The sequence below is a fragment of the Rattus norvegicus genome, chromosome 14 (genome assembly GCF_021556685.1).
Source record: "Rattus norvegicus strain SHRSP/BbbUtx chromosome 14, alternate assembly SHRSP_T2T, whole genome shotgun sequence".
Classification (NCBI taxonomy): Eukaryota; Metazoa; Chordata; class Mammalia; order Rodentia; family Muridae; genus Rattus; species Rattus norvegicus.
In genome coordinates, this window is record NC_141547.1 from 10,805,498 (window position 1) to 10,831,811 (window position 26,314).

Consider the following 26,314-nt stretch of genomic DNA (forward strand, 5'->3'; position numbering starts at 1 on the left):
TTGTCTTAGTTATGTGAGAAGACATAGTCTACTTTGGGCAGCACCATACCCTATGAAGAGTTCCTGAGCTGGACAGAAGTGGAGAAATCAGGCTGAGCACAAGCTGACTACAATCACACGTGCATTTATTTCTCCCTGTTCTTAACTATGAGATGCTACATGCACATGTCTTTCAGATGTCTATGCTACATGGGACTTCAACCCGGGATAGTAAGTCACATAAAACCGTCTTCCAAGTTGCTTTCTATCAGGGTGTTACACTGCAGTAACAGAATGAAACTGGAACATACGTAATTTTAGGATTTCTTTTCTGTTTTGTTCAGATGAACATGAGAATTCTGATAGACTTTGCAGCAAGTCTTTAGAACACTTCAGTGAGGCCATAGTTTCAATCTGAAATGTCCTCCAGGGACCCATGTGCTCACAACTTGGTCGAGTACTTGATGCTACTGGAAGGTGATGGGGAGTTTAAGAAGTTGTTAGAAGGAGGTTTCCTGTCATTAATGGTGTCCTTCTTACAGAAGATTGTGGAACTTTGGCTTCTTCTCTCCGAATTTTCAGACATCAGGTGGAAACTGTAGTCTGCAATGAGCCTTTGTCCTAGTTTATTGTCTAGCTACAGGCCCAGTTCACAGGCAAGCCTGAATGGGAAAGGAAACTTCCAACACTTGGAACCAAGATAAACCTGTTCTCTAGAGTCGATAATCTCAAGTATTTATCATAATAACAGAAACCCAGCAAGCACAGAGAGTATTGACAACTTTAACAAACAAATTATTCAACACATGAACACTATTTTAATTCAATTTCTTTCATCAATGTTTGAGAGTTTACAATGTATAACTCATCCATTTCTTTGGTTAAATTTATTTCTAAGTGTTTTATCTTCTGGTAAAAGCTTTTATTTAATTCTTCTTCAGATAATTTATTGTTAGTATATGTACTTGGAACTGCTTTATTGTTGTTCTTTCTACCTAACAGTTTTAGTGAGTTACATTCATGTGTAAGCTCAAGCATTTTTAGTGGAGTCTTTAGGATTTTTCTAAGATCATGATGGGGCCTGGGAAGATGACTCAGTAAGGAGCCCCTCACACAACCACAGGGACCTGAGTTTAGACATGCAATTCTCAAGTCAAAAGCTGAGGGTGTCCACACATGGCTACAATCCCAGCAAAGGAGATGTTGAGGCTAGAGGGTCTCTAGGGCTCACGGGCCAGCCAGTCTAGCCAAATAATTAAGCTCCATGTTCAGTGAAAAAACCTTATCTCAAAAACTATGTTGGGGGCTGAAGAGATGTTGGCTTAGCATTCCTCTCTCGTGGGACCGTCGCTGTGTTCCCAGACTTCAGTTCAGACACCGTATAGCTGCCTTCTACTGCAGCTCAGCTGATACTCTTCTGGCTTCCACAGGTACTGAACTCACATGCACATACCTATACACCCACTTACATGTGATTAATTTTTAAAAATGAAATCTTTATTAAAATGTGGAAATCAGTAGCAGAATACACCTGACTTCCACCTGTGGCCTTCATACGTGTATTCACACCCATACCCTGGTGCACATGAATATGTGAAAACATGTTGTCTCAGGTAGGGTTTTATTGCTGTGAAGAAACACCATGATCAAGGCAACTCTTACAAAGGAAAATATTTTATTGGGACCGACAGTTTCAGAGGTCCAGTCCATTACCATCATGGCAGGAAGCATTGTAGCTTTCAAGCAGATATGGTGCCAGAGGAGCAGAGAGTTTTATATCTCGATCTGCAGGTAGCAGGAGGAGAGTATGTGCCTCACTAGGTGTAGCTTCAACATAGATCATCTCAAAGCCTGCTTCCACAGTGACGCACTTCCTTCAATGAGACCACACCCACTCCAACAAGGCCACGCCTCTTAATAGTGCTATTCCCTATGAGGCAAACATTCAAACATGTGCGTCTATGGGGGCCAAACCTATTCAAGCTACCACCTATGCATGAATACACACAACCGATCAATAAAGTAGATGTCTATCATGATGTCTTTTTAGTAGAGACATTGTACTTCTTCCTCCCTGATTTGGATTCCTACCTTTCTTTTCCTTCCCTTATTTCTCTGGCTAAGATTTCAAATACCATGTTGAACAGAATCGATAAGAATGAGCATTCTTGTCTAATACTTGAGCTTTGAAGAAAAGCTTTCAGTTTGTCACTTCTGAGTGTGATGTTATTTATGCTTTTTTTCTATACCTACTTGTTGAGAATTATGGGTTGTTTTTAAAATAAATTCTGAGTTTTGTCAAGTGCTTTGATTATATATCAATATGATAGTATACCTTTATCCTTTCCTTTCTGAATGAATCTAATGTGCTACATTTTTATCTGAGTACTTTAAAACTTTGCACGGTCACAATTAATTCTACTTATGTGTAGCGTGCTCCTGCAGTGGTACCATTACGTTCCAAATGCTAGTATCTTACTGATGGATTTTGCATGTGTATTCATCTGGGAAATTTGTCTGTAGTCTACTTACAATGAATGTCCTTGCCTGGCCTTGGAATCAAACTAACACTGGACTCATAAACTGCCTTTGGAGGTGTTTCTTTGGCCTAAAATTTTGGAAAAGCTCAAGGAGTACAAGCAATTCTTCTTTACTGTTTGATGGCCTTCAACAGAAGCCATGTGTCCTGAGCTTTGCTTTGTTGGAAATCTTTGATTCCTGATTCAGTCTCCTAACTGGTTACTGGTGTATTTAAAATTTGCTTTAACTCATCTTTCAAATCCTATGCGTGTAAGAGTTCATTCACATCTCTACTATCAGAATCGTTGGCATATAATTATTTATCTTAGCCCATCTTTATCCCTTGTACTGCTGTGGAATCAGTTGGCACATTTTTACTGTCATATTTTTCTCTTTTCTAGTGAAGGCTTGTAAATTTTATTAAAAGTAGTGGCTGTTTGTGTTTTCTTTATAATTTATTCATGTGTTGATATCATTTTCTTCCTCATGCTGACGTCAGGCTTAATTTATTCTTATTGTACTTTTAGGAGTAACAGTAAGACGTAGGTGTTAGCACCATACTTCTTTAGAGTGTTTCCTAAGTGCCCTGAGTTTGGTTTCCATGAAAGTTCCATTTACATGGGTACAAAGATATTTTTATTTCTCCTTTGATTTAATCTTTTCCCCAGCGAGTATTTTTTTGAGAGTATGTAATTGAATTTCCAAATATTTGTGAATTTTCTCAAGTATCTATTGATTTCTATTTTATATTATTGTGGTTGGAAAAAACTGGTTATGGTTTCGTTTTTCTTAATTTCTTGAGAAGCTTTTTTGACTTATCATATGATCTGCCTTGGAGCATGCTCTATACGCATTTGGTAAACATGTGGATTTTACTACTTTGGGGTGGAGTTTTGTTCAGTCTGCTTTTCATGTTGATTCTTTGTTTAGATGATTGGTTCACTTTGAAAGTGATGCAGTAAGGCTCTGTTTGAATTGCTTTTTTTTTTTTTTTTGTCTTGCTTCATATATTTTTATATACGTTTTTCTGTAGATGTTTTTCTAATTCTTTCTTTTTGATAAGTATGTATTCTTAAAGCTAAACAAAACTCTACTAGACATCATATTGTTGGATATAGTCTTTACTACCCAATCAGCCATGGTCTTGACTTGGGGAACTAATTCAATACTTACATAATATTTACTGATACATGAGTTGTCATTTCTTGTTTACTATTTTTCTTCTTTCTTTTTTGATGTCTTTAATAATTATATGGTTTTATTATTTTTGTAATAGTGCACTTAGATTCCTCCTCTCTTTGTTTTATCTGTCTCCTATGTATCTTTCAGCTTGTTCACTAGGAGGCTGACGTGAAGCACCCATATTCTATTTTTAAAGAAAAGAATTTAACTTTGATCATATGCAAAAGCTCCGTGCTGCTAATTCCTGCTCCTGCAAAACACTGTGTCACGATTGTCACAGATATAGGACTTACAACTGTAACCTAGTAACAAGTGTACTGCTGATTGCATTACCTTTTAATTCCATAATACTTTTTTGAATTATTCGGCACCAACACAATTGTATTCACTTATGATTCTATGTATTTAACAGTACTATGATTTTACCGTTTATGTAATTATCAGTCTTTCATTTCATTTGTAAGAGTTAACTTTAACATTTCTACTGTGGAAGATGCAGTAGCAATAGCTTCCCATTTCTTTTGTTTGACTGGAAATGTCTTTATTTCTGCATTTTGATGGACAGCTGGTATATAGCCTTCGATGTCAATACTTCTTATCATCTTTATCACCTTCATCATCTTTAACACTGTTTACTCTGGTCCTTTTCTCCTCCTCTCCCCTTCCCAATTCTTTCTCCATCTCTGTATTTTTGTTTTGTTTTCTTGTTGCTAACACACGGCCTATTTTTACCTATTCTAGTTTTGAACTTGAAATCATTCGGCCTCATTTCCCAAGGGCTAAGATTACATATATGAACCATATGCCCAGATGGCATTGCTTTATTAATATGGTATTAAAATTTTTATTTTTGTGTGCCTTTATGTTTGTATACCCATGTGTTCAGGGGTCTGAGGTCCTGGAAGAGGACACAGTGTCTCCTGAGACTGGAGTTATAATTGGTGGGGAGCTACGCAGTGTGAGCGCTGGGAACCAAACTCAGATCCCCTGCAAGAGCAGCAGACACTCGTGATGGACAAGCCATCGCTCCATCTCTTCATTAAACACCACTCCTCACTCTGTAGCTACTGCGCTCAGGGGAGTTCTCTTCATGCTATCCTACTATTTCCTTAGTTTTTTCATCTTTTTTATCCTTGTTTTCTTTCCTATTGTTCCTGTCGCTGAAAATTTTTCATAAATTTTCTAAAGTTTGGTGGTTTGTTTTTCTGATTTGACAAAAATCTACTGTTGAGCCCATCCAGAGAAAAGTCTCATTTCAATGATTTTGTTCTTCAGCTTCAAAATGTTAGTTTGAACTTTAAAAAGACCGTTTTTATATCTTGTTTTTACTCTCATTCATTAAGATATCATATGATTTTGTCTTGCTTCATAACTCACTAGGCATCTTCAAGATGATTATTTTCAATTCTCTGGCAACCCAACTTCCTCTGTCAGGGTGTCAAATTGCTTTTTTGGTCACTTGTGTCATTATTTTCTTGATTCTCAATGTTCTCTGTATGTTTGTGTTATTGACTTCACATGTGAAGAAACAGTCATCTTTTCCAAATATTCTGGAGGTATCTTGACATGGACACACACTGCCCCAGCAGTAATCTGTGGCTGTGTAAGACCGTCGTCAGGGAACACCGTGAGATTGAGAGAAAGCTTCCTTAACTTCCTTCAGTTCCTCCTGTGGGAATCCTTCATTTCTTTCTGCAGTTTTTAACCTGTTTCAGGGTCACCTATGAGAGGATGCATGCCTCTTTTTCCTGTATATTTTTACAAGTTACTTTGTCTATTTAGCATGCTATGTGACTAAAGAGGAACTGGCACCCAAAAAGGGACCAGGATATAAGGTTCCTTTTGCAGCCTTCCCTCCCTTCTGGAAGAAAACCTCCTCTTCATACACGTTTCCCTTTGGTGGAGAACAATGTTGGCAAAGAGGATTCTTTCCTCATCTTTTTTCCCTTCCTTGTCACTTAGGACAATCAGTCCCACAAGTTGCTCCGGACACCGTGTGAAGTAACATGAAGTCAGCTTCATGGAAGGCAGGAGCTAGGCATCCAGCACACATCCTGGTCTTTCTTTCCTGTTCTAGGGTAAATTACAGGGTTAGACGTTCTGCTCGGTGCCAGGCTAAACTAGCCTTGGAGAGATTCTGAGCTGACAGAGTGGAATTGTTCTTACCCAGGTGAGGTGACTGCTCTCTGTTGTGCTCCACTGGATGTCTCTACTTCGCTGAATTATGAATTTTTTCAATGGTATTTGTACTGATATCATTACATTGGTTGGTCAATAACTATGACCTCCTGTTGTGTCATCTGACTCATTTAATTAACTTTGGGGTATTTATAGAACTTACTTCCCTTGTATCTCCTCCCTACTTCTTTGAACAGAATCTTATCTTCATTTTCCTTAGCAGTGTTCTTTCCAGTTTCTTTTCATTTTTTTGGGGGGGGGTGTGTGATTTTTCTGAACTTTCTTGACAGCATCAGAGTCAATTGCTTTAACACCAAGTTTACAGTAAAATCCCCAAACACTTTGAAGACTTCCTCATGTGTGCATTAAAGTCAATGTGAGATTAGAGATTAGTAACAAAGTATTTCAGCATCCAAGTGATTATCTCTCCATTGTTTGGGCTTGCTTATTGCCTTATTTATTTAAACATGGAAGATGAGAATGAAAGTTGAATTGTTATGGATTGTTATAGAGGATTCTTAGCCATAGAAAGCCTATGTCACTATAAAATAGCACAGTAGTGGAAGCACATGTAACTGGATGTAAGGTTTGCTCAGGAATCACTACGTTGCTTCAAGGCAGACCAGTCACACTCTTAAAACATGATGATATGAAAGTAAAAGCAAATACATCTCAAAAGAAAGTTTTACATTCTGACCATTAAAAGAATAAAGATAGCAGGAGTAGCAGGATTGGATTGTAACATCCATTTTACCAACCAAACCACTTCCTGCTTCACCTTTACAAGTTTGAGAGTGGCTGGGGGAGGCAACTGAAGAGGTATATTTCTGGCCGACAGTACTCAGGAGAGCTGCAGCCAGACGTACCTACTTTGGCCCGACATGCTTGGCATGAGAATCTTTAGCTTGGGTCTGACTCTAGAAAGAAGCAGAAGTAGTGAGTGCAGAGCTGGGCTTCTGTTTCATTATTCTCCAGTTGGCTCCTGGGCCCAAACTAAGAGCCGTGTATTTGAATGGAATTATTTAGATCTTTTGAGAGATCTAATGCTTTTATTCCTAGAAGCAGAGGGGAGTAAAGTATAAAATAGTCTACAGGCTGTTTTGTTTTCCAAAACAAAATCTTTAAGGGAAATTTGGCGTCACAAGTTATTATTCAGATTTTGAAATGAATTTTTTATGTGACAGCTATTTTGTAACTCGTGAAAATAAAGTCCTATCCTTTCAAAGAGACTGATTGCGTGTTGCAGCATCCAATTTTATAAATTAGTAGACGTGGAACTCACATAACTTTGTAAGTAATTTAGCCATGGACTGCACAAGTTCCCGTAGACGCAGTTCCTTTGTCCTCAATTACTACCATGCTCCTCTTATTTAACAAACTAAAACCAAATAGCAACTTGATAATAAGAGGCAGGTTCATTTCTATGCCAGCACTGAGAGAAAGCTAAATGCTTGTACATGCCAGTTGCTGCACATGGGACATGTATGAAAGGAAATAAAGGCATCATTGTGCTAAAATTGTCACAATAACAAATAAGTACATAGCGGAAGACATGTAGAGAGACATGTGCAGGAGTGGATGTGCACATGTAGATATGTACACAGGACATGGGAAGGACTGAATGTGGACATGTAGAGTTGTGGGCAGGAGTGGATGTGTGCACGTAGAGGCATGTGTAGGAGTAGATGTGTACATGTAGAGGCGTGTGTAGGAGTGGATGAGTACATGTAGAGGCGTGTGCAGTGTGTCTTATGTTCTATCTCCTTTGGGAAGGACTTCCTTTGTCTGCATCTCTACTGTCTACTTAGTGAGTCCTCACTGTGACTTTTAGTTTAGCTTGTGGCCACTTGAGTCTCTAAAGACAAAGCACCACTATGTGTCACCCTGAAGCCTGCAGTGTCATAGCTGACCTTATGCTCTGTAGTTCACAGCAAAGCATGGACACATCATGACTGATGTAAAGACAAAGGATGACAAAGGGACAGGGAACTGCATGCGGAGGCAGGCCATTCGGGGAATGGCAGTCCTGGAAAAGAAACCTCACTTGCCTTGTGTTTGTTGTCATGGAATGTGAGGCCTGGCACTTTGAGTAAAGGGAGGTGAGACAGCGGGGCTATTTAGAACCCATGAGCAGTTCTTAGTAGTTAAACCCTAGGGAGAGTGACGATGTGCACACATGCCACAAGACAGCAGGACTGAGAGGAATCTTTTATTTCAAATAGAAGTAATGATTATCTGAAACCTTAGAAAGAATTTATCTCTAGGCATTTAAATGGAATCATATAAATATTATTAATTAGGTCATTACCCAGATTCTTATCATTGTATTTCATTTTTTTCCACTGAGGCCCTAGAAACATGAATATCATGTGTAAAGTTCTTTGCTGTCTGTAACAGTAGTGTGGTACAAAATGCACTGCTTCTTTAAGATGACACACTTACGTCTGTGAAATGCATCTATGTACTTTAACAGGAAAAAGCATAAGCTTTTGAAGTTTGTAGCCTAGAACAGTTTAAAATAACCAAACTTGAAGCGAGGAAAGAAAGGAATCCCAGGGAGACCCGCTTTCAGTGTGTTGGCCACGTCTCTGGACCAACATGCTGTCACTACAGATTTGCCATATTTGTGAAGTATAGCCTGGCGGCTCTCCTGCTTCCTACCCTCTCGAACACCCTTCAATCATTTGAGCTTTGCGGGGGGGGGGGGGGGGAATGCTCTCCAAGCCATTAACAGAAGTTACAAGTTCACGTGGATATGGGATAATTAGAACCACACTGATAAAGACTACTCTAGGTTTATAATCACCCCTGGGAGGTAAACAAAGGTTGGCCTCATCTCATGCTACCAAACTGTTTTCTACAATAAAGTTTACTCTCAACCAAACTCTTCCTAAGTCATTTTGTTAATTACTGTGTGAACTGTTGTTTATATATCTCAGCTGGTGATAAAATGTAGAATTTATATTAATGCAAAACAACTTGTTATTAAATACATAAGCCTTGTTTGGGATTTTGAAAGCAAAAAGACAACTTTAAAAGAATGTAAAATCTCTGTAATAAAAATATGAAATTAATCCTATCACTTGGGAGGTAGAGTGAGGTGGATCTCTGTAAATTCAAGACCAGCCTGATCTGTAGAGTAAGTCTAGGATAGCCAATGCTAGTTATACAGAGAAACCTCATCTTGTTAGCCCGTGTGTGTGTGTGTGTGTGTGTGTGTGTGTGTGTGTGTGTGTGTGTGTTGGGCCTATGTGTAAACATGTTTGCATGTGTGAGCTTGCATATGAGTGCAGGGACAGAGGGATATGTGGGCTCAAATTTGACTGTTTCTTTCTAGATGATAACCCAGATGATGCTGGCCCTGGATGATGTAGAGAATGGCCAGGATGATACTGGCCCTGTATGATGTGGAATGATGTCCCACCACGGATTCAGCACAATTAATAATTCCAACATATTTGTGTTTTATAGACAGGCAGGGCATGTATCTAAAAATGGTGTTATATCATTTCCTCTCTATTCTTGAGCTTATAAGGGAGAAAAATTATTATTGCTCATCTTTGGATAAAAAAAATGCTAAAAGGAGCTAAGTATTTGGAAATCAATTTATCTGTGAAGGAAGTCCAAGTAGATATTACAAAAAAGAAAAAAGAAAAAAAAAAGGAAAGACGTGAACCACAGTTCAGAGGATATGAATAGATTCTAAAAGTATCCTGGGACATAACTGAGGTTCAGCAAGTCACGGCCAATTTTCCCCTGATGACTTTTTGGCTGAAGCCATAATTACAGGCCACTTCTAGTTCTGTTCAGCTTTCTTCCACACACAAAGCTGTGGCACGCGGTAATTTTTACTCTCAGGGACTGAAAATGAACTCCTGGTTAAGTACAAAGGGTTGTTTTCTGCCAAGCTCAATGAGAGGAGGAAGTGGCAAGGGTGGGTACAGGAAGGCCGAAATTCTCTTGTCTTAACTGTGGACAGTAGGATTGCTTAAGGTTTCGAAAAGCAACCTCCAATTAGGCTTTGTTAAGTGAGACAGACATCTGCAAAAGAGGCCTATGACCTGACAGAGAGCAATGGGGAAAATGACATCCTAGCAGGACCAGATCTAAATAGAATAGAGCATTGGTTTCATGTCTGGCTTTGTACTTTTAGCTGTGTGCAAAGGTCTCTGTGTAACTTTGGGTATGCCAGTTAATGCTGTGATGACTCTGATTCTCTTTATGTTAAACTGTAGCAGAAGCTTCTAACATGTACGGTTGTAGGAAAGAGTAAATGAAACGATAAATATAAACTTGCTTAGCAGAGCGCTAAGATAATTTTGATCCTTTCTCTAATTATCTCACACTTTTCCTCCAACTGTCCTTGTTAACCATGATGGTGTGACACGGGCTGAGAGAGCCCAGAAGCTGAAACTAAGGCAGCCCCACGTGGCTGGATCAGAGGATTTCATGGCAGAGCTAGTAAATATGACTTTGGGACAGTCACAATGTAAAGTCCCAGAGGACCTGATAGCTCCTTGGAGAGAGTCCCTTGGGTTGACGGCACCTGTGCTGTTGGGTGAACAGCCAATGCTGTGGGAGTGTGGTAGAGCAGATTTCATACTGATGATGGTTGGGATGAGAAAGATTAGGTAATATGATGAGTCTTGAGTTTCTAGAAGATTCTTCAAATTTCAGGTATTGTACATAACAAGGTGTCCTTTTTCAGAAATAATATAATTTAAAAATACATTGTGCAGTACAAAAAAATGGTTATATAGCCAGATCTGGTCCAGACAACTAAGTTTATATGACTTCTGACAAGACAAATAAAAATATAACCCTTTGATAAAATGGAGGCTGGGGGTGGATTTTAATAAGATATTTAAAAGGAAGAAATTTTGAGCAGCCAATAAAGATGTCAAATCTGGTCAGCCATCATGATGATTATTGCCTAGACTATCTGGCTTGCCTAGCCACCTCCAGGGAACCTCTGACTTCTAGTACAGAATGTATTACAGCTGCATGCTGCTATACATGCAGCCTGTGTGTGCATGTGTAACATGTAACGTGTAATGTGTAACATGTAACATGTAACGTGTAACGTGTAAAGCTGGTTAGTTCTACTGTCTTCTTGAGCATCTACCCTTACATCTAAGATGAGAATGAATAAAATCCTTTCTTCCAGTGCTTTGGAAGATACACCCTATTATTTTATCAGTAGTTACCCTATCATATGGGAAGTAGCACGGAAGACATTTTACAGGTCTCTAACCATAGCTTAGTACCTATGGACCATACCTTTCCTCAGCTGTGCCAGACCCTCCGTAGCCTACAGTAAGCAACTCTGGATTCTCAGCATGTATGAGGTCAACTTGTTTGGATACCATATGAGTGATATCATGGCAGAATCTTATAATTTTTATGACTGAATAGTACTCCACTGTATTTATGTAGATTTTTTAAAAAATTCATTCATCAATTCAAGGATGCTTAGATTGTTTCCGCCATCTGGCAATTGTTGTGAATAAATAAATAATAATAAATTTGGTTGTATCGATGCCTCTTTATATGGATTCTATTACTATTGGATAAATACCCAGTGGAAACATCTTCTTGTTAGCTTTACTGCCATTCCCAGTTTTACTAGAGGAAGATGGTATCTCCCTGTGGTTATGATCTTCACTTCCCAGATGATTCCCAGCACTGACTGCTATCCATTGCCGGCCTCACACCTTTATCCTTTGTGAATTATGATACTGGTCTCAACATGTAATACACGATAATTCTATATCCCTTTCCCTGAAGGTACAAGAATTATGTACAATTTACCTCATGTCCGTGGTCCTTGGAAGAAGTCTTCTTTTCCCATTAAAGTAGACTTCAAAATCTTCAGATTTTAGTCTGTGAGCATAGTCGATATATCCTGACACTTCCTGCCCATGAGAATTTTTGTCACGAATGAAGATCACCGTCTGGTAACAATGAAGAATGGAAAAGGGACATGAATAATGTCACTTGGGCACTTTAAGAAGCTGTGGCTATGAATCACTGCATATGCCAAGGGCTATTTCAAGTGCTGTTGTGTGCTTCACCCTTATGATTCTGCCAGGTAGACGCTGTTATTTCTTTCCCACAGGAACTGAAGGAACAAGAAGCCTTATGTGTAGATGGTACATTTATAGTAACTTTGCATCTCGTTATAAATGGTTCAGACCAGTATTCCTAACAAAAGCTTGTATTAAGTGTTATAAATATTTCATGTTATTTTGTATCAATCGCATCTTCTTTGTGGTTGTTTGTGTATAAAACTGAAACTATATAATAGAAATCTGAGACAGGCAGAGGCTGAGCCACTCCGGGTTTCCCAGCTACCAAATGGCAAAACTGTCTTTCAACACCACTCCTTCTTTCTCCAAATGAGCTTCTCCATGTCTGCTAGTAGAGATATATAAATAGATTCTTAGTACCGTGGCAGTCAATCTCTAATTTACGTAGTCAGAATATGTATATTAAACTTACAGAATAGGTTGTATTCTCTCATCCACATTAATCTCTTCACAAACTCTATTGACCACTTTCTATAGGTTTTTAAGAGTAAAGGGATGGGGTGAACCATGAGAATGTTAAAGTCCAGGTATTCAGAACTTTTGTTTTGCTGATTAGAGACATCTAGACAGTAGACTTGGGACACAGAGAATCACCAGGGAAAGACGGTCACAGTAGAGCTACACACACACACTGCCTAGATGTGCAGTTAAGGGTAATCGAGGCTGTGAGCAAAGGTGGGAAGGTGGGAGGTAAGCAGGCTTCAAGTGGACGACTTGGACAATGGAATCAAGCCACGGGAAGAAGCAGGTGAAGCCCTGTCATCTAACTAACTAAATACATATATTTGCTTTTAAAGTTAAACCAAGTAGTAGGACTCTGTGGTAAAACTCACTGTTTGGACAAACTCTGGAGACCGCCTTTTTCTCTGCGTTCAGTCACTTGTTGGGTCTTTGAGGCTATGAGCTAACAGAGTTGACTTTAGATATCAAGCTTTTCAAAAGAATAAAGCTATAAAATTGGAAGGATTTTTCCCCACATTGTTTCCGTTGCTTGTCTGTTTTATTTATTTGGCTGCTGAGTGCAGCAGACACTATGTTGAGGAGGATTCTGAAGCAAGTTCTTGCTACAAAAAGAGAGAAGCTATCTGATAAAGTAATCTTAGAGCCCAGAGAAGATCAGGATGAACTAACACTCACTATTCCTGTCTCGTAGGTTGACATTGTTTCAACCCTTAGTCCTTCAAGTTCCTCCACACAGGCCCTTGAGAAATCAGAATAGATTTATGATTATTTTTAGTTTCTTCATCATAAAGTTTGAATGGACATTGATCCGAAGAGACTTCTGGAGGCTCTTATGCTACGCAACCAGTAACGTGAGTGGCTGCTGCTCCTTAAGCAAGGCCATGAGCAACAACTGCTTGAGTCATTAGCATTTCTAGAGGTGCTGGGCCTGTCATCATCTTCAACACACCCCCAAGGGAGTGCCAGCCACATGGAAAGATGTTCCACTGTTCTAATGAAGCCTTCTGTTTCAGAATAGAACTCTACACCAGGAAAAGAATCCCCCTTCCCTGCTCTCTCCTTATTTCCCTCTCTGTCTTCCTCTCCCCGCCTCTCTCTCTCTCTCTCTCTCTCTCTCTCTCTCTCTCTCTCTCTCTCTCTCTCTTTCTCCCATGGGAAATATTTTGACAGTAGATTGACAGGCTAGATATATTACCCATCTTTGTGGTGAAAGCAAATGAAATTCCTAGGCCAAATCAAAAGCATAACTTCTAAAATACACTCATAAGAAAATGGCATTCTACTTAGAGTGCAAAGACCCAAAGAAGAGAGCACAACCCTGAAGCCAGCTCTGGCCTACGGGCTTCTAAATCACGACCTTGAGCCTGACAGAGCCAAAAAGCTCACAACTCACATTTGCCCCATGATAAATCTGAGAGATAATAAGACTAACTACAAATACTACTTGCTCTCCATAAGAGGCTAAAGTATTGGGTGACTTCTTCTCCTTACCTTATACAATCCTCTAAAAATTCTATAATTTGGGTGTGGGCAGTGGAAGTGGAAAGGGTGGGAAAAAAGTACCCAAGGGGAGGAGAAGAGTGGGCTAGAATACTTGTGACAAGAACTCAGAAGAGACTTATTTGGAAGGAGAATCATCAGCGAGAGCTGGGTGAGGAAGGGGAGCAGAGAAGCGAAGGCCCACCAAGGGCAAAGTGCATATGAATGTGCTGTAATGAAGCTCACTAATCTGCACCTTAATCCTAAATGATTCATTAAAATTGTATAAGGTACAGGCAACATTCATTTTTACCTCTATTTTATGAATGTGGGTGCTAAGCCCACTGTGACGCTAAACAAGTGCCCACAAATGTGCAGACAGAATAAAACACCCTAGAGTTAGATATAGGTCAGCTTCCTGTGATGTCCATGTTCTTATGTGGGTGTACAGTGCACAGACAGATCTGATCTTGATGTTTTGAAATTTAAATACAAATATACCTGGTTTGCTTTATATTGCATTTATTATGTTTATGTTTATGCCTTGAATTCCTGATCTCTCCAAGCCTTTTAACATGGAGGGATGGCAAACCCCATAGGAAGAACAAGTGTCAACTAACCTGGACCCCTGGGAGCTCCCAGAGACTATGCCACCAACCAAAGAGCATATATGAACCACCAGCACGTAAGTAGCAGGGGAATGCCTTGTCTGGCTTCAGTGAGAGAGGATGTGCTTACTCCTGTATAGACTTGATGCCTTGGGGAGGGACGATTCCCCAAGGGGGGCACCCTCTCAGAGGTGAAGGAGAAGGGAGATACGATGAAGAACTCTGTGAGGGGGCATCAGGAGGGAGGGCAGCATTTGGTATGTAATAAAATAAAATAATTAATTATATGTGTATATAATTTTATGCATACATATATATTATATATTATTTTATTAATTATTTATGTATACATATACATATATAAAAGAAAGAACACAAGTTGAAAAAGAAAATAGCTAGATTTTGAAACACACACACACACACATATATACATACATGCCTTCAATATTACTATACATGTATAGAATAGACCCAGTTGAAGCCATCACACCTGGCTCTTAAACAGCCAGAATAGGATATGACAGCCATCTTAGGCTGAGGGTGTCTTCTCCCAGACTGTAGCACAGAAGATCAGTAACTGATGATTTTGCTATCCTGGAGGCTTGTATCATTTGAGAATAGTTGTTTAGGCTCCTCTACTGACATTAGTTCCTATTTTTATTCCAGTGATACTGAGGGTACATTTTACACAGCATCAAATTCTTCCTAAATTGCAAATGCACAACTCAATAATTTCTCAATAAATTCACAGAGTTGTGGACTACAGTCCAGCTTCGGTGGTTTCCATGACACCAAGGAGATCCTAAGGCCAGACTCACTAAGACCCCCACCCCAGCAGCCTCAGAACGTCCTGGACCCACTTGCTGACTATCAGTGGCATTTTCTGCATTTTTCATATAAATGAAATAAAAAAATTAAGAAATAGATTTTTCACTTTAATACTTTTTTTAACTCACAGTTAATTTCCCAAAAGATATGTGAAAGCTATAATTTATATAGTTAAGGGTTCTTTTAAGACATGCTACATTTATTTAAAAAACATCCCAAAATGCACATTTTCACCATTTCCTTAATTCTTCTCTTTAGAGTCAGATAAGGCAGAACCAAGAATGCATGGGGGTTAAAATGACACATTTGTTACTGCATACCAACCTGCACTTTCCAGTCACCTAGTCAGAGAGAACAGGCTTTGAATTAACCACTAATAAAAAGCAGGGTATATCTATCCACTGTGACAAAGCAATTGAGATGTATCAGTGCATGTTTACTGGTGATATAGGAGTGGGGTTTGAGGCACGGAGGATTGTGAAATCTGAGGTCAGTGGGACAGTCTGTGACCTCAAAACCAAACAGGTGTTAAATGAAACGACTTCTGGAATGGAGAGTTAGGCCCTCCTGGCCTTTTGTGTATTGGAAAAAGATGAATTAAAGTAGAATTTAGTCTGTTAATGTATCATTTAGATCTTTGGCCGCTTTTCTTTTCCCAGAAGTGGATTAAAATACAATCTCATAAACTTGTTATAAGCCTGGGACATGTGTTGCCTGGTTTCTCCTGCCAATTACTAATGAGGAGATATGAACCTGATACAGTGAAATGGGACTGTGTGAGGCCAGGGGAGCCAAAGTCACAGAAAGGGAACAGAACCCCGAGAGCGTTCAGCAGCAGGCTGCAGGGCTGACAACCAAGGAGGAGTTCAGAACTGAGTGTCTGTGCTGCCCCTAGGAGGCCATCCTGCCCCTCAGAGGGGAACGGAGGAGTGCTCATCTAGAATTTTACAATGAGGAATGTGCTAATGAATTCTTAATTGAAGGGAATAATATCTAACTATATCTATATATAATTGAGAAATGGTTTTGATGATAGGGTCATGATTCTTTAGGGAATCAGCGCTGTTTTTAAACATTTCGAAAGGAATGCCAGGATAAATTACTTCAAAAATGATTACTGTATGAAATTTCTGTGTTGATAATTGTTTTTTAATTCCACGTTCTCTGATTCTCTCGGGTGGATACGTATAGTCTCATTACCCACACACATTTCGGACTGTTAGCAATTGCTCTTTGTCTTCTCTCTTGCACACAGGCTCAGGACCATACTGTTTTCTATATCCAGTTGGCCAAAGTAACTCTTGGTCCACTCTGATTTCAGAGACAGGGAGGGTGACCTCATCTTCTCTTGGCAGGAAAGCTGCTGGGCAGCTCTGTGAAGGGGAGAGGCTGCAGGACCGTGGCCATTTTACAACTAGTGGGATTCTCTGAGTGTCACATGTAGTTCACTTGTCCTTTTGCAGTAATTGAAGAGTTGCTTTCTAAAGGAAATCACTGATGTTAGTTTTTTCCTTCTGGTTTTTAAGCTATGTCTGTATTCAAAATGGTCGAGGTAAGTTCTTATGCTCATGTATTTTGCAGTGTCTGCAAGGAAAGGAATAATTTCAGATCATGTGTCCTCATCATTAGAAATAAAAATGGTCTGAAGGTTTGAGTGAATGAAAGTAACATGCAAAAACACATGCAGGTTTTATTTATATAAACTCTGAGTGTTAGAGAAAAAAAAGAGATGTTCAAAGTTATATATAAACTGAGATTTACTTTTAAAACCCAAAATATACACTCAAAGTCTCCCAATTCGGTGTGTTAATCCAACCCAACATGCTTATGCAAAAATAAACTTTCCTTCCCCAAGTCAGAATCATTAGCTGTTGTATAGGCAGCCTTTACCCCCACTATGCTTGTCACTAAGATTTCTCCAAATATTTTCATGAAAGGCTTGTCTAATGTTTCCCAAGCTAAAGAGAGGACATTACTAAAAAAAAGTTACTCTAAAATGAATATTGACATTCTAAGTTCAACACCAGTGAAGGATTTTTGATTATTTAAAGTTTTGCCTCCGAGAATAAAGATTTACAGGGCTGACACATGGTTCAGTGAGTAAAGTGCTTTGTGCACTAGGCTGTCACCATGAGTTCAGAGCCTCAATGCCCATTTAAACTTCAGGCAAGTGAGGAAGACTCTCATAATCCAGTACTCTGGAGGCAGAGACAGAGTTTCCATGGGAAATCTGGCTAGCCAAGATTGGCAAAATTGGTGAGTTTTTGGTTCAAATATGTATCCTGCCTCAACATATGAAGTAGGGGTCAATTGAAGAAGGCACACAAACACCCATGTGCATGTACCTGCACACACATGCATCACACAAATGCAAAAGACATACACATGGATGTACACCATACACACAACAGAAAATTGAGAAATAAATGGTTATGAGTAAAAAGGCAATTATGAAAATAGCAAATAAAAAGTAGACCTTGCATTTTGCAAAAAGAAGAGTGAATAAAAAATTAAATATCGTTACAAGGATTGGCAGACGGGTGGCATGCACACATATGGGTATGAATATAGGATAAATGCTTTTCAACAGGGCCACTTTCTGCCTTTTATGGGTTCCTACTCTTTTGTAAAGCATGCAATTCCAAAATCTTGCCTTTAATCATACCACATTATGTCTCACATCCCCTTGATTTCTAGTTAGCATACCCTAGAAACTCCAAACTAAGAATCCTTTCAGCACCTTGAGGCCACTAATCCATCAACCATATGTTTTACCATGAATCATTCTATGTACTGTTTCCTCTTGTTCAGTGTAGATGCCATAGTGCAGCCACATTTTTCATTTGCAGGATGTTTCCAATCCGTTGAGCAATCCTGAACACCCGCTGAAATATTTCCAGCATCATTTCCACCCAACTTTCCCTTTATTCTGTTTCTGCACAGAATAATTAAGATAAATTTGGCTAGAAATTATTATAATTGTTCTTCCTGAAGTTCAATAATCATAAACTCAAATGGACTCCATAACCATTTATAATAATTAGCCATAATACATTTATCCTCTCTTACATCTTGAATTTTGTTTTCTCTCATCAAATTTTCTGCAATGTAATTTCTTAAGATCTTTATTTTCTTGATGAAATAGAAGTTAAATTAGAATCACCTCATTCCCCCCCCCCCCCTATAAAATCCAATTGTCACCATCCCTGCCTGGCCTCAAGCTATATTACAGAGCAATAGCAACAAAACCTGTATGGTATTGACATAAAAACCATCCAGGTTGATCAATGGAATTGAATTGAAGACACAGAAGTAAACCCACATAATTATGGATACGTGACTTTTTGACAAAGAAGCTAAAACTATACAGTGGGAAAAAGAAAGCATCTTCAACAGATGGTGCTGGTCTAATCGGATGCATGCATGTAGACATCATGAAAATTGCAGTGATCTACAGCTATCACTCTGGACAAAACTCAAGTCCAAGTGGATCAGTGACCTCAACATAAAACCAGATACACTAAATCTAATAGAACAGAATGTGGGCAATAGCTTGAATGCATTCGCACAGAAGACAATGTCCTGAACAGGACACCAACAGCTCAGGCACTAAGATCAACAATTAATAAGATCAACAATTAATAAATGGGAACTCATGAAACAGCAGAGCTTCTGTAAGGCAAAGGACACTGTCAATAGGGCAGAACAGCCTATGGAATGTGAAAGATCTTTACCAGCCCTATATCTTATAGAGGTCTAATATACAAAATATATAAGAAAAACCTCAAGAAATTAAACATCAACAAAAAATAAACCAATTCAAAAATGGTTACTGATCTAAACAGAGAATTCTGGATAGGGGAATCTATAATGGCTGAGAAGCACTTAAAGAAATGTTCAGCATCCTTAGTCAGCAGGGAAATGCAAATCAAAACAACCCTGAGATTGCATCTTATACTCATCGGGATGGCTAATATACAACTTCAAAAGATAACACATACTGTCGAGGATGTGGAGCAAGGGGAGCACCCCTCCATCACTGGTGGAATCACAAACTTGTACAACCACTTTGGAAATCAATTTGGCATTTTGGCAGAAAACTGGGAATACTTCTACCTCAGGACCCAGCTATACAGCTCCTGGGCATAGACCCAAAAGATGCCCCGCCATCCCACAAAGACACTTGGTCAACTAGGCTCACGGGAGCTTTACTTGTAATAGCCAGAAACAGAAACAACCTAGATGCCCCTCAACCAAAGAAGAGTTAAAGAAAATGTGGTATTTACAGAATATACTATTACTCAGCCATGAAAAACAATGTCGCCATGAAAATTGCAGGCAAATGGATGGAACTACAAAAGACCACCCTAAGTGAGGTAACCCACACCCAGAGAGGCACCCATGGTATGTACTCACTTCTAAGTGGATATCAGCCCTAAGATAAAGGATAACCTCGCTGCAACCCACAGACCCAAAGAAGCTAAGAACAAGGTGGGCTCAAGGCGGGATGCCGCAATCTCACTGGGAAGGAGAAATAGAATGAACATCAGCGTATGGAGGGAGGGGACCTGGATGGGTGCAAGGGAGGGGACAAAGGCAGGAGGGATCAAGAGGTGGGAGGACATGAGCGAGAATACTGGGCAATACAACTGGAATGGCGAGTGGGCCTCTCTGGGACAAGGTAGGAACCTAGGGCAATGCAAGCTTCAAGGACTCTATGAGGTTGACCTTAGCTAAGACTCCTAGCAGTGGGGGAGATGGAGCCCAAAATGGCCATCTCCTGTAACCAGACAAGACTTCCAATGGAGGCCTGGGGACACCGACCCAACCACAAACTCTTCAACCCACAACTTGTCCTGCCTGCGAGATGTGCTGGGGTAAACATGGAGCCGAAATGAAGGAAAGGCAAACCAGTGACTGACCCAGCTTGAGACCCATGAGAGGAAGCCCACCCGACACTGTTAATGATATCCTGCTATCCTTGCAGCCAGGAACCTAGTCTAACTGTCATCAGGAGACTTCACCCAGCAACTGAAGGAAACAGAGGCAGACTCACAATTAAACCTAAGGTGGAGCTTGGAGAATCCTGCAGAAGAGGAGGAGGGGGATTGAAGGAGCCAGGGAGATCAAGGACGCCACAAGAAAACATACAGAATCAGTTAACCTGGCTCCAGAGGGGCCCGCAGAGCCCGAGGAGCCAACCAGAGGGCCCTGATGGGGCGCACCTAGGCTCGCCGCACACATGTAAGAGTTGTGTAGCTGGGTCTTCGTGTGAGACTCTTAACAGTGGTAGCAAGGCCTGTCTCTGACTCCGTGCCTTCCTTTGGATCCCATTCCCCTAACCGTAATGTCTCATCTAGCCTCAAGGGAAGAAGATACACATACTCTTCCGGCAACCCAGGGGAGACCTCCCTTTTTTGAAGCCAGAGGAAAGATGAGTGAATTGGGGAGTGGTGAGGTGAGAGGGAGGGACTGGCAGGAGAGGAGGGAGGGGAAGTTGGGGTTAGAATATAAAGTAAATACTACTACTACTGCTACTACTACTACTACAATACTACTACTACTACTACCACCACCACCACCACCACCACCACGACCATCACCACCACCAATCATCATCATCATCATCACTATCATCATCATCACTATCACCATCATCATCATCACTATCATCATCATCATCACTATCATCATCATCATCACTATCATCATCATCATCACTATCATCATCATCATCACTATCATCATCATCACCACCACCACCACCATCATCATCATCATCATCATCATCATCATCATCAACATCATCATCATCATCATGATGTACCTGTTCACCCACACCTAGTTTTGTGTTCATCCTTCCACACTAGTATTAGGCTGAAATGTGTAAGTGTTTTAAGTACTTTTGCCTCCGTTTTTTTTTTTTTTTTTAACTTGGTCACATTTCTTCATTCTTTTCTCTTGAATAATAGTTTATTTCTTCTATGATTTTTTTTCTATTGGTACCTAATATGTAACAGCTACTATTTGAAAGAGACAGTAAGGGGCTGGGGACTTAGCTCAGTGGTAGAGCGCTCACCTAGGAAGCGCAAGGCCCTGGGTTCGGTCCCCAGCTCCAAAAAAAAAAAAAAAAAAAAAAAGAAAGAAAGAGACAGTAAGTTATAGTTCCAGATGTGTTTTCTCTTTACAGCAAAATACCTATTTCTGAGCTATAGAAACCAATCCTCTTTTGACCACTCTGCTAAAATAGTTCTAACAACATTTATGCCTTCTTTAAAAGTCATCATGATAGTCAAATCTCAACTTTTATTTGACTCAAATTCCATGGCCTGAGGTACACCTGTTAGCCCTACCCCTATGTGAAACACGTCATGTAGGAGTATTGATGTGTTTCCAGGTCCCCGTGAGGGTGCTATACTTTATCTACCTCCTCTTTATTGGTTTCTCCTGTGCTTCCTAATTTATAAGGGTTAGAGTTCCCAAGGCTTGGGTCTCCGTTTTCTGTGTCATCTACTAACCGATCTGAGCTAGGCTCATGACTTTGAGGGTGAGCTCCTTTTCTTCATGTTGTTTACGCTGGACGTTTCTCTCCTGACACTATTTCACCATCCTGGTCAACTCTTCCCCTCTAAGTAAGAGGCATTACTGTACCTAGTTGTTCAAGCCCAGAGCCCGATGATTCATTACTGCTCATCACATTCTACATCCATCCAACTGCCGGCAAACTGCACCTCTGTCTCAGTGTACAAGCATACGATGCTACTCCATCATCTCTAAACCTCGCTCTGTTCTAGGTCCCATCGATGAAAAGATCTCTACTGCTGTGCTTTTTTATTTTTATTTTTATTTTTATTTTTATTTGCTTGTTTGTCCATTAGGATAGTTTCCATGTGCATCCCAGACTAGAAGCCCTTTACGTAGTTCAGCCTTGCTTCAAATTCATGAGCCAGCCTTAGCCTCTGAGTGCTAGGAATGCAGGCACGCACAGCCATGCCTGATTTGGAGTGCCCTTTTGTGTTGTGTTTCCTCAGACAAAACCCAGTCTTTTGGAAAGTTTTTCAAATTTGACCCATCACATCATTCTAACAAAAATAATGAATATGTTCTAGGCTCTGTCACTTTGCTGCATGTTGGTTTCTGTCACAGATTCATTAATCTGGTGCTCACTTTCTCAGCATTGTCATTTTTCTTTATTCCTCCTTTGATTGTAGGGCCCATAAAATAATTTTATTGTATTCTTTATTCTAAACTTACTGAATAGTACCCGTTGTATACCAGCTTCTCAGGAAAGACTTGCTAAAAGAATGGATTTGCGGGATTCCCAGCATGCATATACTGGTGGAATAGCCAACTGCGCTCCATGTTGCTGAAATTTCAGTACAAGACAGAGCACTACCCTGAGTAGTGCCATACCATCAGAAGCCTTTCAGCTGTGACCAAGTCGAAGGGGGTTGGGAAATGAGAAAAGCGGTTTTTGGTTTGTTTGTTTGTTTGATTGTTTTTTTTCCTCAATTCTGATAAATTTACCTGCCTATAGCAATAGAGAATTGAGCTTTCATTTGTGACAGGACCTTGGCACTGGGGGAATTCTAAAGTGCTTACTTTGCTTTGGTTAGTTAAGAATCAGAACCAAACATTTATCATGAATGCAGCTTTAATGCCCAAGCTTCTCCATCCACCTCCCACCTTCCCTCCCTTTATTCTCCCTCCTCCTCTCATTTCTTCACTTTACTGGGTGGTCCCTGTATTTCAATTAGCATGGGTTAGGATCACCATGTAAAACGGGTTGCTTTGGCCTGCCCCAGAGAGTGATGACTCAGCGGATGAGGATGGTGACCCAAAGTCTGCTCCTCTAGCAGGGTCGAGTCTGCTCCTCCGGAGCACCCTGAGGAGCACAATGTGCTTTCAAGGGACTTGGTCTCAGTGCTGACCTAGAACAGGAAACCTAATGGCCCTTGTCATCAGTTCTCAGATGAAAGAGAGATGTGCAGCCTCTACAGAGAAGGATTTCAGAGATCTCAGGGACAGGCAGACTGGCCTCATCTTCTAGGAGCTTTAATCTGCAAATGCCACCATATATTGTAAAGCCTTTGCACTGGTCATTATACCAAGAGTCTTGACGCAGTCAGTGTCCTTGTAGGAATGGCAACAGGAATTTAGAAACATGTGCATTGTTAGCACGTTGTTTTGGAAACTGGCAGCAACCAGAACCATGAAGATATTTTTCTTGTAGTGTAAAGTACATATACCTGCTCTGGCTCCTTTTCAAATATAACAACCTTCCTTTTTCAGTGAGTCGAAATACAACCTTTTTTTTGTGAATGACATTTAGACAGCCAGAAGGAACATTTTGTAATGTGTCCTCATATGACTATGACAGCCCTTGCTCATGGTGTTTTTTTCCTTTTAGAGCCTATCTATTACAATCCTGAAATTGACTTAGCACTTGGTTCTAAGCCCAATGTCCTAATTTTACATCAGCTTTTATGCATAGTTAATTATACTATTCAATTTATATAACACTTGGCTACAGTGAATATGGGAGTCACTCCAGAATATATGCAAGTAACTGAAATTTCTTACTGAACTTTCTTCTATTTGAGTTTAATGAATTGGCATGAAACTGCCAACTTAACAACAATATGGCTTTTACCCTAGGACTGTGTAAGTCAGTAAATGGGCATGGATCTTACTACGTTAAAGTGGAAGTGTCATGGCCAAATTTCTGCGTCTGGCTACCTGAGGGACACCTCCCTTTTTTCTTATCTAATTCCTAGAGGTGCTCACATGCTTTGACGCCTGGATGTTTTCCTTTGCATTTAGAGCCAACATCGCTTCGAAATCCCTATTTCTAAGGAAGATGGCATTCCCACAAGCAAGGTTACCCTCTGAGCAGCGATGAGAGGCACTGCTTGATATCTGTTCAGTTCAGCAGGCTGAGGTTGATGATCTGAGAGACTAATGTTTCACGCATAACCTAACAGAAACTCCCAAGTGCGAGTAAACTTAGATTTGTTTCCTAGTCCTTCAAGACTTCACTAGCAGTCCAGACATCTCAGTCACCAAGGTGATGTCTCCTCTAACACAGATGCTTGCAATTCCTTCCTTATATAACACACTGGAGAAAGAAAGGAAGGGAAGGAGGGAGGGAGGGAGAAAGGAAGGGAGGGAGGGAGGGAGGGAGGCAGGGAGGGAGGGAGGGAGGAAGAGAAGTTAAAATGCTTGTAAAAACCTGGGCAGCTCTTTGTGGCTACCTTTAATTAAACTTTGACAACATTCCCTAAGAACCAAATGGTTTATGATGTGCTTGTTGGCACTCTCTATCAACTGTCCTCTTGAATAACCTAGGTACTAAATGCCCCAGCTTGGCGTCTCACAGGGACATCACAGCCACAGTGTCCTTTACTCTCTGTGCTGAGACCTTACAGTCCCTAGGAAACCACCAAGAAGTGACGGTTCTCAGAAAGAAACCATAGTCTTCCTCTAGAGCTTGACACAAAGGATATCTTGTCCACTATACAGAGCTTTTGTGAGTTGTAAATGAGGTATTTTTATTAAAACCCTATTGTGTAGGCTTATTAAATTTAGTAGCTCAACTCAACAGCCTTGAAAATGTTCAACAATGAGTCTCTCAGCTTTGTCAATGTTACTAAAAGAATTGTTTTGATGAAATATGCATATATTTGACATTTAGTGTGTCATAGTGAAAATACGGACTGGATGGTATTTATTACTCTAGTCTGTTCAAGTGTTGTGCTAATTCCTTTGCTAACTCTGTACATCTGTCAGTTTGGCCGGTGTGAATGAACTGGGTTGACAGATCACTGAGGAAGAATGGACTCACGATGGCTTGGTATTTCAAACTGACATCCTTGAAAGTACAAAAGTATTTGGCCTTCACGATAAATAATACAGGGCTACTTTGATTTAATTATCGTAGTTAAGGACAAAAGCGTTTTGCATGAATTATTGTAGTTAAGGACAAAAGCGTTTTGCATGGGTGGACAAGAAAGATAAGTATTTTTTTTTCATCCTTAGGTCCCATTTTGATATTTGCCTATGTCCCTTCAGCCACAGCCAGCCTGCTTAGGATTACTGAGACTTTGGGGAGAAGCCTGGTTCTTTTTATCTGATGTGGACTCTCAGGGATTATTTTGATTGTTTTGTTTTTCACTAGCATGATGCATACGATTTTCGAGTTGGCTAAAGATCCTTCCGGACTTAGGAGCAAAGGAAAGAGGGGATTAAGATGATCTTACTTTAATTTAATCTTTATTAAGCACACAAGTTATTCTAGAATCATTGGGAAATATCAAACTAGAATATCCTCAGGACAATTGGTTTTGCTCATTTTTTTTCCGAAGGGGAAAAAAAATCAGTGTCTCAGAAGTCCTGTTCCCTTATAAATGGGATGGTTGAGTCTCACTGAGGGCAAATATTCACTGCTGCTCACACTGGGTTCACAGGAAAGCGGGCTGTGGTAGACACTGGTATTTGATTCCCACCTTGTCCAGAGTCTTTGCACTCACCAAATTGCCATTCACGATAGCTGTGTATCTCTGAGAATAATGATATCTAATCACATACTAGACTGTCAGCAGGTATAGAGAGTGCCTTGTTCCTATGTACTTACACCACTGTATAGCATGAACAGTTGCAATATTGGCTGGTGCTCATTTCACTCTTTCATACAATGAGGAATCAGCACATCTTTGAGAGTAAGCCCCTCACCTAGAGGTCATGTGATTCGGTGTGCCTTGAGCCTGTACCTTCACTGGCAAGGGTTTGTCAGACCCAGCAGGAAGCGCCAGTGTTCAGAGGTGTGGAGCCTCTTGATGTTTGGTGTGCTCATACCAATTTCCCTGGACAACAGTTGTATAACGGTCCCTTGATTTGATGGTGCCACACCACTCCACTTTCTGTTGTCATTATAATTCAGTTACACTGACCTTTCTGCTTCAACAGGCTAGACAATTTTCCATATTGGCA

The 26,314-nt window shown here is 40.2% G+C and overlaps 1 protein-coding gene across 4 annotated transcripts in view; it reads right to left on the minus strand.

Moving 5' to 3' along the window:
• The window catches only part of Cfap299 (cilia and flagella associated protein 299), a 474,580-nt gene that overhangs the window by 56,773 nt on the left and 391,493 nt on the right, over window positions 1-26,314 (minus strand). For all 4 annotated transcript variants that reach the window (NM_001432873.1, XM_087584349.1, XM_087584347.1 and 1 more), the window contains one exon: window positions 11,671-11,813. In NM_001432873.1, coding sequence (NP_001419802.1) covers window positions 11,671-11,813 — 143 coding nt within the window. The remainder of the gene's footprint in view (window positions 1-11,670; window positions 11,814-26,314) is intronic.